The sequence below is a fragment of the Geotrypetes seraphini genome, chromosome 15 (genome assembly GCF_902459505.1).
Source record: "Geotrypetes seraphini chromosome 15, aGeoSer1.1, whole genome shotgun sequence".
NCBI classification, from domain to species: Eukaryota; Metazoa; Chordata; class Amphibia; order Gymnophiona; family Dermophiidae; genus Geotrypetes; species Geotrypetes seraphini.
In genome coordinates, this window is record NC_047098.1 from 15,917,550 (window position 1) to 15,931,034 (window position 13,485).

At 42.2% G+C, this 13,485-nt stretch overlaps 1 protein-coding gene across 5 annotated transcripts in view; it reads left to right on the plus strand.

The window, feature by feature from the left end:
• MEGF6 (multiple EGF like domains 6) overlaps positions 1 to 13,485 on the plus strand; it is a 276,556-nt gene that overhangs the window by 248,162 nt on the left and 14,909 nt on the right. For all 5 annotated transcript variants that reach the window (XM_033922100.1, XM_033922102.1, XM_033922103.1 and 2 more), the window contains 5 exons: positions 2,749 to 2,877; positions 5,014 to 5,142; positions 6,188 to 6,319; positions 8,561 to 8,689; positions 12,391 to 12,519. In XM_033922100.1, coding sequence (XP_033777991.1) covers positions 2,749 to 2,877; positions 5,014 to 5,142; positions 6,188 to 6,319; positions 8,561 to 8,689; positions 12,391 to 12,519 — 648 coding nt within the window. The remainder of the gene's footprint in view (positions 1 to 2,748; positions 2,878 to 5,013; positions 5,143 to 6,187; positions 6,320 to 8,560; positions 8,690 to 12,390; positions 12,520 to 13,485) is intronic.

Sequence of the window (13,485 nt, forward strand, 5' to 3'; positions counted from 1 at the left end):
TTCACCCTGGATGATCCCAGTTCTAGTCTGCACTGGATCATGTTGTGATCGCTGTTTCCCAGTGGGTCTAATACCGCTACTTCCTTTGCAGGTCCCCCCAGTCCACTGAAGATTAGATCAAGAGTAGCTTCTCCTCGTGTAGGTTCCATGACCAGCTGTTCCAGGAAGCAGTCCCTCGTGGCTTCCAGGAATTTGGTCTCTCTCTCGCAACTTGAGTGCCCGATACTCCAGTCTATCCCAGGGTAGTTGAAGTCTCCCATCACCACCACACTTCCATTCTTGCATACCTGCCGCAGTTCCGTCTCCAGGTCCCGGTCGATTTCTTCCGATTGGCCAGGCGGACGATAGTATAGACCCAATTTGATGTCTGCTCCAGATCCTCCTGGTAGCTTAACCCATATTGATTCCAAGCCTTCCGACCTTACTGCTGTTTCCATTTTGGTTGAGGGTATGGAGTCTTTTATGTATAGCGCTATTCCTCCACCCTTCTTGTGTGTCCTGTCTCTCCTGTAAAGTTTGTACCCTGGTATGACCACATCCCATTTATTATCATCAGCCCACCACGTTTCTGTGATTCCTATTATGTCCAGGGCTTTTTGACTGGCTATAATTTCCAGCTCTCCCATTTTGGCCCTGAGGCTCCTCGCATTTGTGTAGAGGCAATATAGGTCCTGATTTGTCGCCCGCCCTGCTGTTTTCTTTTCATGGCTCGGCATGGCTCGGCATGGCTCGGCGCTCCCACCTGGCTTGCCTTTACTCGGTCATCCACCTCCCGTGGCGTGTCCGTTTTGCCCCCATCCAGTATCTCCTTTTTTGGATGGTCCTCTTGCTCCCATTGTTCTCTTTCAACCATGCCTGTTAGGCTCGTTTGTGCACTGGGCCCCTGCATTGCATCTGTGGGCCCTTTTTCTGAAGATTTCCACTCAACCCTTTTGTTTAAAAGTTCCCTCCCAGTCCCTTTGTCCAAAAAGTCCCTCTCAGCCCCTTTGTCCATGAGTTCCCACTCGGTCCCTTTGTCCAAAAGTGTCTCCTCAGTCCCTTTGTACAAAAAGTCCCTCTCAGCCCCTTTGTCCAAGAGTTCCCACTCGGTCCCTTTGCCCAAAAGTGTCCCCTCAGTCCCTTTATCCAAGAAGCCTCTCATAGTCCCTTTGCCCAAGAATTTTCTCTCAGTCCCTTTGTCCAAAAGATCCCACTCGGTCCCAAGCTCTCTTTTGCAATGTTCCCATTCCTTTACTATTAGAGCAGGTTGTGTTGAAATGAGGGATCTGAAATGGAGCCTACACTGGGCGGATCAAGTATCAAGAGTCAGTAAAAGAATTTGCATTCTCCTGTCTCCAGCTTTCCGGTTTCTGGCAGGAGCAGCGGCAACAGCTGTCACTTACAAGAGTCGCAGGCAGTGCAGTATGAATAGAGTTTGTGAGAGTGCCCTGGCTTCATATCAAGTGATTTTCTGAACATAAATTAGTCATCTGGTGCGGTGTTCTGACACTTACAAGCTCTTAACTCTATTCCATCAAGTACAGCTTTTTTTTTTTTAATGCTCAGTGACTCTCTTACAAACACTACAGTGTTATCTCTGTACTTTAAAGCACAAAACAGGCCTGTTTTCGAGCACAAGCTATTCCAGTTGCCTCTCCTTCCCTCTTTCAGTTGACTTTGACAACAGGTTGATGCACAGCTCAATAAGCATCCTGTAGGTGATGCATGAAAGAGGTGTAAAGTCAGGACTCTCAGTGGCATGCTGTTTACAAGCAGGCCCTTTTTAAATGTTTAAATTTAATAACTCCGCTTTATAGCCTACTCATTCAATCAACAATAGTACAGAGCAGGTAACAAAGTACATAGGGCTAATCAGTGGTGTCAAATTCGCAGCCCGGGGGCCACATGTGGCCCGCCAGGTACTATTTTGAGGCCCTCGGTATGTTTATCATAACCACAAAAGTAAAATAAAACAGTTTCTTGATCATATGTCTCTTCAGCTATAAATGACAATATTATTATTAAGACTTAGCCAAAAGGAAAGATTAATAAGCTATAAACAACAGGTTACATAAGACAATGAACATAGGCGGGAGATCCGCTTAACAAAGCACTTCAGTTCAAAGATATGCGTCATTTACAGCCACCTCCAAACACCCAAACACCCCTCTTTCACCCACCCTCCCAAGATGAAAGGGAATGCAAAGGCATACGGGAGTCCTAGGACCCCCTGAGCCTAAAAGCCCCCCCCCCTAGGAAAGAGGGGGGAACCAGGCAAGCTAAGCCTATATGGAAAAGGAAAACCCAACAAAATTCCCCCAGGGTCTGGACTCTGATGACCCCAGTGAGCAAGGCACCCCCACCATAAACAGACCCCCCCCAACTCCCCATCTATTGCTTGTTAAATATACAGCGCTGCATATGTCTGTCGGTGATATAGAAATAATAAATGGTAGCAGTAGGAGTAATCCCAGAGGCAGTTGGAGATACAGCAACATGCCAGATGTGTCAGTCATTAGTAAAGAGGAGTCTTGAATTTATGGCCCCACACATCATATATGTGAAGAGAGACTAATCCTGTAATTAGATCATTCCTTCTCTGTTACAAACCAGATATGAATTTATTTTACTGTGGTATCTACAGTGCGGCTGGAAACGCAGAAAAATACTTCATTCCCTCCTTGCTTCTGAAGGGAGGATTGGCGCAGGCCATTTAAACAAAATTTGTGTCGTGCTCATGATCTCTCTTTCTGTATTTTGATGCTGTAGCTTGTCCAGGGGGGACCTTTGGAGAGCGCTGTGAGGAGAGGTGCAGTTGTAAGCATGGAGCTCCATGTCATCATACCACTGGGATCTGCATCTGTCCCAGGGGCTGGAGGGGTGAGCGCTGCGAAAAAGGTATGAGCATTAACCTTCTTCTGAAACAATCAAAAACATCGCATGTCTTGGAGAGAATCCAGGTAACTAGAACTCTGCATTAGCATTGTATTGACTGCGTGACGTTAATGTACTAATATTCATTATTCAAAGCAAGTTATCCTCCGGAGTCTATAAAAATCACCCAGAGTTGGGTGCAGGTCCCAGACGTGCGCAAAAATTAATTAATTAATTAGGTCCCAGCAATCAATTATTGGAATTAATTGGCATTAATTATGAGTTATGCATGCATCTGCCCTACATTCAATAACATGAGCAACTAAATTTTATAGTGCACCCTCAAAAGGAGGAGTGGCCATGGGAGGGCATGGGCAGGTCAGGGGTGTTCCCAGAAATTAGGGCCCAAATTCTGTAACCAATGCCTAAAGCTAGGCACCTATTTCAGAGGCGCCCACCTAGATAGGCGCCTATCTAAATTGAATAACAAGCTCAATTAAGCTTTTTAATCAGCGCTGATTAAAGCCTAGGCGCCTATCAAGAAAGCGTGATTCTGTAACAAGGCGCCTCTAGAAATTTAGGCGGCCTTCAAAAAAATAGGCGCTATGCATGTTAGGCATGGGCGTGGCTATGTGTTAGGCGCCTTCGTACAGAATCTCTGCTCTTAAGCGTGCTTAAGCGCTTGCATGGGCGCCTAACTTTTCGTTGTGCCTAGAGCTGGCCTATTTTCTGGGCGCCTCCAAAATAGGTGCCGCTCAGCGTGATTCACTAAACAGCACCTAATTTTACTTGAATCGTGCTGAACGGTGCCTATTTCGGCACCTAACTTTTGGGCGCTTCTTATAGAATTTGCCTTTAGGTGCCATGCTGTAGAATTCTTGGATTTCCATGCCCACCTGTCACCAGTTGGGTGTGAGGATTTTAACCAGGTTTCAGCAGGCATAATCTAAGCCAGGGGTAGGGAACTCCGGTCCTCGAGAGCCGTATTCCAGTCAGGTTTTGAGGATTTCCCCAATGAATATGCATGAGATCTATTTGCATGCACTGCTTTCAATGCATATTCATTGGGGAAATCCTCAAAACCCGACTGGAATACGGCTCTCGAGGACCAGAGTTCCCTACCTCTGCTCTAATGCAGTGGTTCCCAACCCTGTCCTGGAGGAACACCAGGCCAATTGGGTTTTCAGGCTAGCCCTAATGAATATGCATGAAGCAAATTTGCATGCCTATCACTTCCATCATATGCAAATCTCTCTCATGCATATTCATTAGGGCTAGCCTGAAAACCCGATTGGCCTGGTGTTCCTCCAGGACAGGGTTGGGAATCACTGCTCTAATGTGTCCATAGACCAGGGAACTCCAGTCCTCGAGAGCCGTATTCCAGTCGGGTTTTGAGGATTTCCCCCATGAATATGCATGAGATCTATTTGCATGCACTGCTTTCAATGCATATTCATGGGGGAAATCCTGAAAACCCGACTGCAATACGGCTCTCGAGGACCGGAGTTCCCTACCCCTGATCTAAGTGCTATATTATAAAGGTTACATAGCAGTAAGTGAGGTTTATGAAATTGGCGCTTAGCACAGCTCTTAATGGCGCTTAACTTTGAGTGCTATTTACTGAATCCGACCCTATATATTCAGTGGCCTCCGGTAAACACAGAACTTTTTTTTAATCCATGTATATGTTAAAAACTATATGGCCCAGATAAACCTCTTTGAATATTGAGCCTGTTGTATCAAGCTGGCTTACAACCAAACATACATAAAATCAGTAAAGAGGGAGGGTAGGGGGAGGGTTCAAGGACTTGATATACCGCCTTTCTGTGGGTACAAAGTGGTTTACATATACTATATGCAGTCAATATTTTTGGTCTCTAGTAGCTCACACTCTAATGTACATATAACAATAACTACCACTAAACAATAATCAATAATAATGCAATTATTGATTGATAGTGCACATGATTGCTATTTTCCCCTGAAATGAATCTTTTGGTCTGCACACTCTCAATAACTACCAGAAGAGAGTTTGCCGAGGTTCCATACAGTGGCTAAGATTTGGTTCCGTCTAAACAAGGAATACATACTTCTTTCTGCTAATCAGAGTAAATGCTAAGGGCGGACGAGTGCCTAACTTTGTCTGCTTCCTCTTTGTAGCTTGCCTGCCTGGCTCCTATGGAAAGGACTGTGCAGAAAAGTGCCACTGTTCCCCAGGAAGTGCCTGCAATCACATCACAGGGAACTGCAACTGCCCCCCAGGATTCACAGGCAGTGGATGTGAACAAGGTAAGCCTGAATGAATCATTCCGAACAATGAGGGGTTGGGGTTTTGGGGTTTTGTTTTGTTTTAAATAATATTATCCAACCTTCTGCAACCCCTCATTCTAATAATAAGCCAGTAAGATTCATTCATGCCGCAAAACCTTAAAATGCCTTAGGAATGCAAAATGAAGATTCTGATTGGGGAACCGGAGGTCTGACCCAAGTGTATAGGCCATTCATTTTTGTCCTGCATTGTCCATTTTTTTGAGCTACTGGGGTCATCCATATTTTTTCTCATGTTGCAAGCATGAGATTTGGGCAGCTTCTAGTGATATTCTACGGTATTTACTGGAAATTTGTCCTCTATGCAGAGTCTGAGGACCAGATTCTGTATAGGCAAATTTTATAACGGCAATTCTGCATAGAACGGCCTCTATTATGATAATTCAATATATATGTGAATAATTTAATTGATTAATATACATAGGAATTATATTATTCATGTATAGATATGAGATGGGGGTGGGATATAAATCTTTTAGTTATATATTGTTATGGATTTATCAAGTGATAATGTAATATGTTGTGTTCATATTTTAATGTACACTTGATGTATATGTTAAAATGAATAAAGATTTGAAAAAAAAAATACTAGCTCTGCCTTTATAAAATACTAGCTTAAGCCTGCATTCTTGCACCTAACTTTAGGCATGAATATTTATGCCAGCACACTAAAGTCTCAATAACAGAATTCTATAATCGTGTCTAATTCCCAGGTATGCCCCTGATCAGCTCATGCTCCTCCCATGGCCACACCCACTTTGGAGTTAAGCACAATGGAAATTAAGCTTGGCGATTATTGAATAGAGTGCGAGACATTTCCACGCGGAACTACTAGTTGACTCCAATTAACAGTTGTTAAGTTCAGTTGAATGATTCGTATCACCAAATAGCTCGTAAAGGTGTGCACAGAAATGGAAACCATGCATGAAATTCCGCAACTGACTTTGGGCACCATATATAAAATTGGAGAGTTAACGTTCTGGTTTGCCGCTTTCTTTCTCTACAGTGTGCTTGCCTGGGACTTTTGGCGTAAACTGCGGTCAGTTCTGTCAATGTTCCGGGAAGAACCAAAACTGTCACCCTGTCACTGGAGAGTGCATCTGTGCACCAGGGTACCATGGCCAGGACTGTCGGCTACGTGAGTTTCATCTCTTTATTTCTCTGTTCTAGAAGGGAGAATTCTTTTCGGAATATGATTTGTGACCACAGCGGGATTTACTGAGGGCTGACTTGGGCTTGGTATGAGTTGTCTTCCATTAGAGCAGTGTCTCGCAAACCTTTTATAGTTCCGGCACACTAAACAGAGTACATGTTTTTCACGGCACATCATAATTGAAACTATAAAATTGCAAAACCAGCAAAAAATTAAATTTGAGAATGATTTATTTAAACTTTTCTAAGCTATGTCTGGGTAATTGTAAGAACGGTGAAACTAAAGTAGATAGAATAGAATTGCTAATCAATGCGATGGATGAGCTTGCTTTTGAGTGCAAATTAACTCAAAATGCGGCTCGATAGTCGACAAGCAAACGTGCATTTCATCATCCACCATCTGTAGTCATTCTCTTTTTTTTTTTTTTTTCAATTTAATTTCTGTCAGAGCTGAAAGTCCAAGTTCACAAAGATAAAAAGATCCAAACAGTAACAAAGCCTTGATTGCTTTGTTGCTCAAGTTAGGATAACTACTGCATTTAAAAAAAACCTAAAATGACTTGCCATTAGTTTTCAAGGACCATTCACAGCTAAGAATGATGTTTGGGCAATTGTAGCCTTATGCAAACAGATGCTCATAACATTGACAGGCTCTTACAAACATCTATTCTAGTGTATACTTATGAATGGTATTTTCAGAAATAAAGTAAAATTCTGGAATCTCTTTGGGGCGCCCCGTTTGAGAGACACTGCTTTAGAGAATGTCTGGTAGCTGCATGTTATTCCCATAGGTCTTCAATGTTGGAAGCTCTGTGCCATATTTGCATGTTGCATGTGCCCTGGATACTGCAGAATTCAAGTGCTGAGCCACATGTTCTGGGTGTCTTGGGGCTGTGACTCCAAACAGGTTAGTTTTGTGTAGACCGTGACATTAATGAACCTCAGTCTTAAGCCAGGACCGGCCCATGCAAAACTGAGACCAAAAGGACACGATGGTGGAAATCTTTTCATAGGTGCGCTTTGTACATGAGCACTCTTATGACAAGTTCAGTAGTTGTGTCCTTGAACATGATCTGGTTGCACAAGTGTGGTTAAGGAGTTGAGGGTAGGTGCGACTTCATGAAGTGAACACATCGGTTATAAAACACGCACTTATACACAGACTTCAGCCATATACATGTACACCTGCTCCCAAGTATCTGCAATTTCATCAGGTTTTGTGCTACCTGGAAGCTCTGTTGGCACTTGCTGTGTTTTCATAAAATATTCTTCAAAAAGCAGCTTTTTAACCTCTCAGTTGGTGACCTGTTATAAAATTGCTTTCCATGTGTCATCCCTCCATGATAAACAGTGGTCCACCTCACCTTTTAATGCCAGTTGCTAATATACCTAATAAAAATACATAATAGAAATAAAACTAAAGAAAATAAGATACCTTTTTATTGCACTAACTCAATACATTTTTTGACTAGCTTTCAAAGGCCAGAACCTTCTTCCTTAGGTAAGTGATGAGCAAAACATGACAATATTAGCATATATATCAGAATGTAGACACTGGTATTTTGTTTCTTGTGGCTATGCACAAGATGGTTCTGAAGAAATTTATTTGGGCCCCTAGCTAGTTACATTACATTACAGATTTCTATTCTGCCATTACCTTTCGGTTCAAAGCGGATTACAAAAAGAGTTATGGAAGAAGGGTTACAACGTTAGATCAGAGAAGGTTTCCAAGAGAGGGAAAAGTAGGATCTGGGGATGGTAAGAGGGGGGTTAAGCTTTATCATGGTATTAAGCTTTATTAAGGGATTTCTTGAAGAGTATAGTTTTTATCTCCTTTCTGAACATCTTGTAGTCTGGAGTTGTTGTCAATAGGTTGGAGACTTGGTTGTCTATCTTCGCTGCCTGAGTGGCCAGTAGTTATCTGGATAAATCCCTTGGGATGAAAATTTTGCCTTCCCTCTGCCTCACACTGGCTGACTCTTGTCAGTGAATTTCTAAGCTTAGCCACAGAAGAAAAGAATGGATCCAGAGAAAGGACATTAGGCTCAGAGGCTAGATTTTCAAGTCCATGCTCTCCTGGGTGAACCGTGTCCCCAGGTAACGCAGGTGTAAAATCCACGGGTCATCTTGATGATTTTAAGTGATCTGAGCATGTACAAAGATATTCTTGCCAGGTGCCCTCTTGGGCATTGTTTTGTATATCTTTCACATTTTTTAACTTTTCCAGAATGCCCTCCTGGTCTCTACGGACCCAACTGTGAGAGAATCTGTAAGTGTAAGAATGGTGGAGTGTGCAACACCACTACGGGAATGTGCCAGTGCCCAGCTGGATATCTTGGAGCAGACTGCAGTAGTGGTGAGTGTGTACAGCTTTGCATATGTTTGGGGGGGGGGGGTTCCCAATTTGCTCTGTGCTACAAGAATAGCTGTGTTTGAGACCAGTTTCAAGTTTAAGTTTTTTAAAAAATTTGATTTGATCGCAATATCTAACATTAGGACTCATACATCAGCCATTCTGAAATACATCACCCATTTCCAATAATGACCAGGACATTCTCAATTGGGCAAATATTGGCCGCAGCTTTATTTTATATTATTTCCAAACATTAATTTTCAAAACTTTTGTCAACATCAGCAAACTTCGCACTTAACCATTTTTGATTTCCCTCAAAGAGCTATTCGGTCTCGACACTAGCTCCCTTATCCCAAACTTCCCTTATCTCCCGGTGACTTACGGTGCCGTCAAGCCACCTCACCTCGTGGCGGTGTCGCACACGAGGAATATTTACTATTCCCCAGCATAGTACTTCCAATTCTATCTTCCTCTAATAACATCTCTGCCCTTAGGCCCCCCCAACAGACTAGCTGCGACCGAACCCCCCCCCTGAAATTCCCTACTACACCCCCTCGTGCCCTCCTCACACCCGAGATCTGAAAAAGCGGTGGGAGGGAGGGAAACTCAAATCCCTTTTTTCTCCACCCTAGCTCTTTCACCCGTGCTTTAGCTCGCCAATTTTTACTTTCTTTCTACCACCACCAGCTCTACCCCTTTTTTCTTTTTCCCCAATCCCCTGCTCTTACCACCCTCCAATCAAATTATCCTCTTTGTTGCTAACCCCCACTCACTCTTCTTTCCTTCTCCCTATTCTAGCCCCTTTTAAAACTTTATATTATGGCTTTGATGTCACCCACTGTTAGTGGCCACGGAGTTTAACTACGTGGCCTTTATATTCCAATGCGATTTACAAATAATAATAATAAAATCGGGGTCACAGTTTTACTCTCCACCACCTCTCCCGAGAGAGGTGGTGGAGAGTAAAACTGTGACTGAGTTCAAAGAAGTGTGGGATGAACACAAAGGATCTAGAATCAGAAAATAAGATTAAATATTGAACTAAGGCCAGTACTGGGCAGACTTGCACGGTCTGTGTCTGTGTATGGCCGTTTGGTGGAGGATGGGCAGGGGAGGGCTTCAATGGCTGGGAGGGTGTAGATGGGCTGGAGTAAGTCTTAACAGAGATTTCGGCAGTTGGAACCCAAGCACAGTACCGGGTAAAGCTTTGGATTCTTGCCCAGAAATAGCTAAGAAGAAAAAATTAAAAAATTTAAATTGAATCAGGTTGGGCAGACTGGATGGACCATTCGGGTCGTTATCTGCCGTCATCTACTATATTACTATGTTACTATGGGGTAAAAAACTCCCCACACAGTTGTTAAAACTATGGCACTGCAGGACACAAGAGGAAGAAATTACAATTCATAAAAAAATAAAATGAACATAGAGGTTAAGACAGCAGGATGGGAATTGCTACCCACTTAATCTTCATTTAGAGGATTTTAGTTCACTATAGCGTGTTTGAGTTTTATAGAATTCAAGCAGCTCAGTTGAAAGCGTCCTTAAAGAGCCAGCTTTTTAAGAGACCTTTGAACTTACTAAGGGCTCCTTTTAGGAAGGGGCGCTAGCGTTTGTAGCGCACGCACAAAATTAGCACGCCAAAAAACTACCGCCTGCTCAAGAGGAGGCAGTAGCGGCTAGCACGCGTGGCATTTTAGCGCACGTAAAGGCCCTAGCGCACCTTCGTAAAAGGAGCCCTAAGTGACTTTTCTTCCCTAATATAAATTGGAAGCGAGTTCCAAGTTGGAGGTGCCGTAATAGAGAAGATCGTGTCCCTCCGCGTGTAAATGAATGTTAGTGAGAGGACTGAGAGGAGAGATTTCTCCTCAGATCTTAAAGATCTTGTTGGAACGTAAGGGACTAGAAGTCTTTCTAAAAATGCAGGAGCTTTATTCATTAACATTTTGTATGTAAGTAATGCTATTTTGTATGTAATTCTATAGTTTACGGGTAACCCATGTGCTTCTTTTAAGAGGGGGGGTGACATGATTTAATTTTTTTCTTTTTGGTAATTATTTTTATTGCAGTATTTATAAACTTTTTTTTTTATTCTTTATTCATTTTCAAGTCTTACAACAAGTGTATAATATTCAGTCAGAAAAATTTTTAAACAAGTCACTTGACAATCTTACTTATAATTCTTAAAATATATAAACTTATAAGAGGAAGTTGGCGTCTATAAAATTGTGTGCAGGTATACACAGCTTAAATAGTAGTCGGATGGCAAGATAACTCCTACTTGAATCTGGTCCGGCTGTAGGTATTCCTGGGAACAGAGTTTGGATGCTGTATCTACTAGGGAATGCTACATTTCTGTGAAGACATGCTAGGGTTGCCAGATGGAAGTGTGTTTCTCATTTTCCACTCTGGTGGTCCCCTGAGGCAGTCTGCAACTAGACAAAACGTGGCCACCTTGATCCTGTTGCTGAATTCCCTCATTCGATTACAACAATAAAGTGATATTGGTTTTCTGCATATCTTCCTGTCTCTGCAATCTGCTGTGTTTCTTCTGCATGCAGTTTATAAAGTTTGGGAGGCATTATTTATATTTAGAAATACTGAACAGTATATGGAAATAATATTGAACTGCAACTATTTAAAACCATAAATGGCAACAGCCCAACCTACCTGAACAACCGTCTCATCCAAACTACATCAACTAGACACAGGAAAAGCCACACTCCATTCACGTACCCTCCAATCAAAGAAGTCAAACGGTAGCCCAACCATCTCATGCAAACTACATCAACTAGACACAGGAAAAGCCACACTCCATTCACGTACCCTCCAATCAAAGAAGTCAAACTGTAGCCCAACCATCTCATCCAAACTACATCAACTAGACACAGGAAAAGCCACACTCCATTCACGTACCCTCCAATCAAAGAAGTCAAACAGTAGCCCAACCGTCTCATCCAAACTATATCAACTAGACACAGGAAAAGCCACACTCCATTCACGTACCCTCCAATCAAAGAAGTCAAACGGTAGCCCAACCGTCTCATCCAAACTACATCAACGAGACACAGGAAAAGCCACACTCCATTCACGTACCCTCCAATCAAAGAAGTCAAACTGTAGCCCAACCGTCTCATCCAAACTACATCAACTAGACACAGGAAAAGCCACACTCCATTCACGTACCCTCCAATCAAAGAAGTCAAATGGTAGCCCAACCGTCTCATCCAAACTACATCAACTAGACACAGGAAAAGCCACACTCCATTCACGTACCCTCCAATCAAAGAAGTCAAACAGAAAAAACTATATGATGGCCTCCTAGCCACACAAGTAGCAAAACTCAACAACCAAATCTCCAATCTACTAATTATGACCCCAGACTACAACACATTCAGAAAAGAAATTCCTGTAAATGACTTAATACCGCTAACTCCTTCCCACTTCCCAATACCACTCCCTAAGACCTTCCCGATTCCCCAAAGCAACCTCATCTACTCCGTATCTCCTCTAGAAATGACCAGATATCTTCTTCATGTAATACCTTTTTTGTAATTCTTTTGTAATCCGCCTTGAACCGCAAGGCAATGGTGGACTAGAAATCTCTAATGTAATGTAATGCTAATAATATTTTGTTCTTTAGAGGCCAGCAACCTGCAGTTCATTGCCTCTTTTCACAGAAACTCTTCCATATTTCTTTTCAGAATGTCCTATGGGTCACTATGGTGAGGATTGTATCCAAGTCTGTTCTTGTGGTGAGGGAGCTACCTGTAACCCTGTGACTGGTATCTGTATTTGTGCAGCAGGAAGAACCGGGCCTAATTGTGAGCAGGGTAAGATATAAATGTTATGTTATAAGGGCTATATAATTTATTTCTAAGTCCATTGGCTCTCCTCACACAAGAACTTGGTGTACTGGCTCATTTTATTTGTTGCAGACAACATCCAGCTGATAACTTACACCAATCCTATTCATCCAGATCTTTCTTCCTTTAATCTTGCTCTAGATAAAGTGGCTAATTGGCTTGAGCACCATCGACTGAAGCTTAAGCCTTCAAAATCCAAATCCATTTGGATAACTGGGAATTTACCGATCCCAGAAATAGCACTCCAGCTTTTTGGACATACCTTGACTAATGAGTATCAAGAACCTAGGAATCGCTTTCAAGTTTATTTAAAAATTTGATTTAATCGCAAAATCTTAATCCAATGCGATTCACAAATAGCAATAAAATCAGGGTAAAAAGAAAAACACATTGATTGAACCAGACAATAATACGGCTTTTGACCAACCAGATACAACAGGGGAAAAAAAAGATTAAATACAATTTATAAATAAAGATAAAAAGGGCATGGGTAAAGAAACAATAGGATGGGAAAAGGTTATCGGCTTAATTTTCACTTAACAGCATTATTAGTCCACTAAAGAGTATCCTGATTATATAGAGTTCAAATAACTCAGTTAAAGGCGTCTTTAAAAAGCCAGCTTTTCAGGAGACCTTTGAACTTACTAAGCGATTTTTCTTCCCTTAAATTAATTGGGAGCGAATTCCAAATTTGAGGGGCCGTGACAGAAAAAATCGTGTCCCTCCTTGAATAAGATGTGTCTTAGTGAAGGGACTAAGAGGAGAGATTTTTCTTCAGCTCTTAAAGATTTTGTTGGAATATAAGGGATTAAAAGCCTTTCTATATTATCATTTGAGCCTTTTCTTTCATAGGTTGGCCAGAAGAGCTTCTGTGCTTTGCTGCTTATAAGATCATTGCGGCCGTTGGTTGATAAACCTTCACTCCATAAGCTA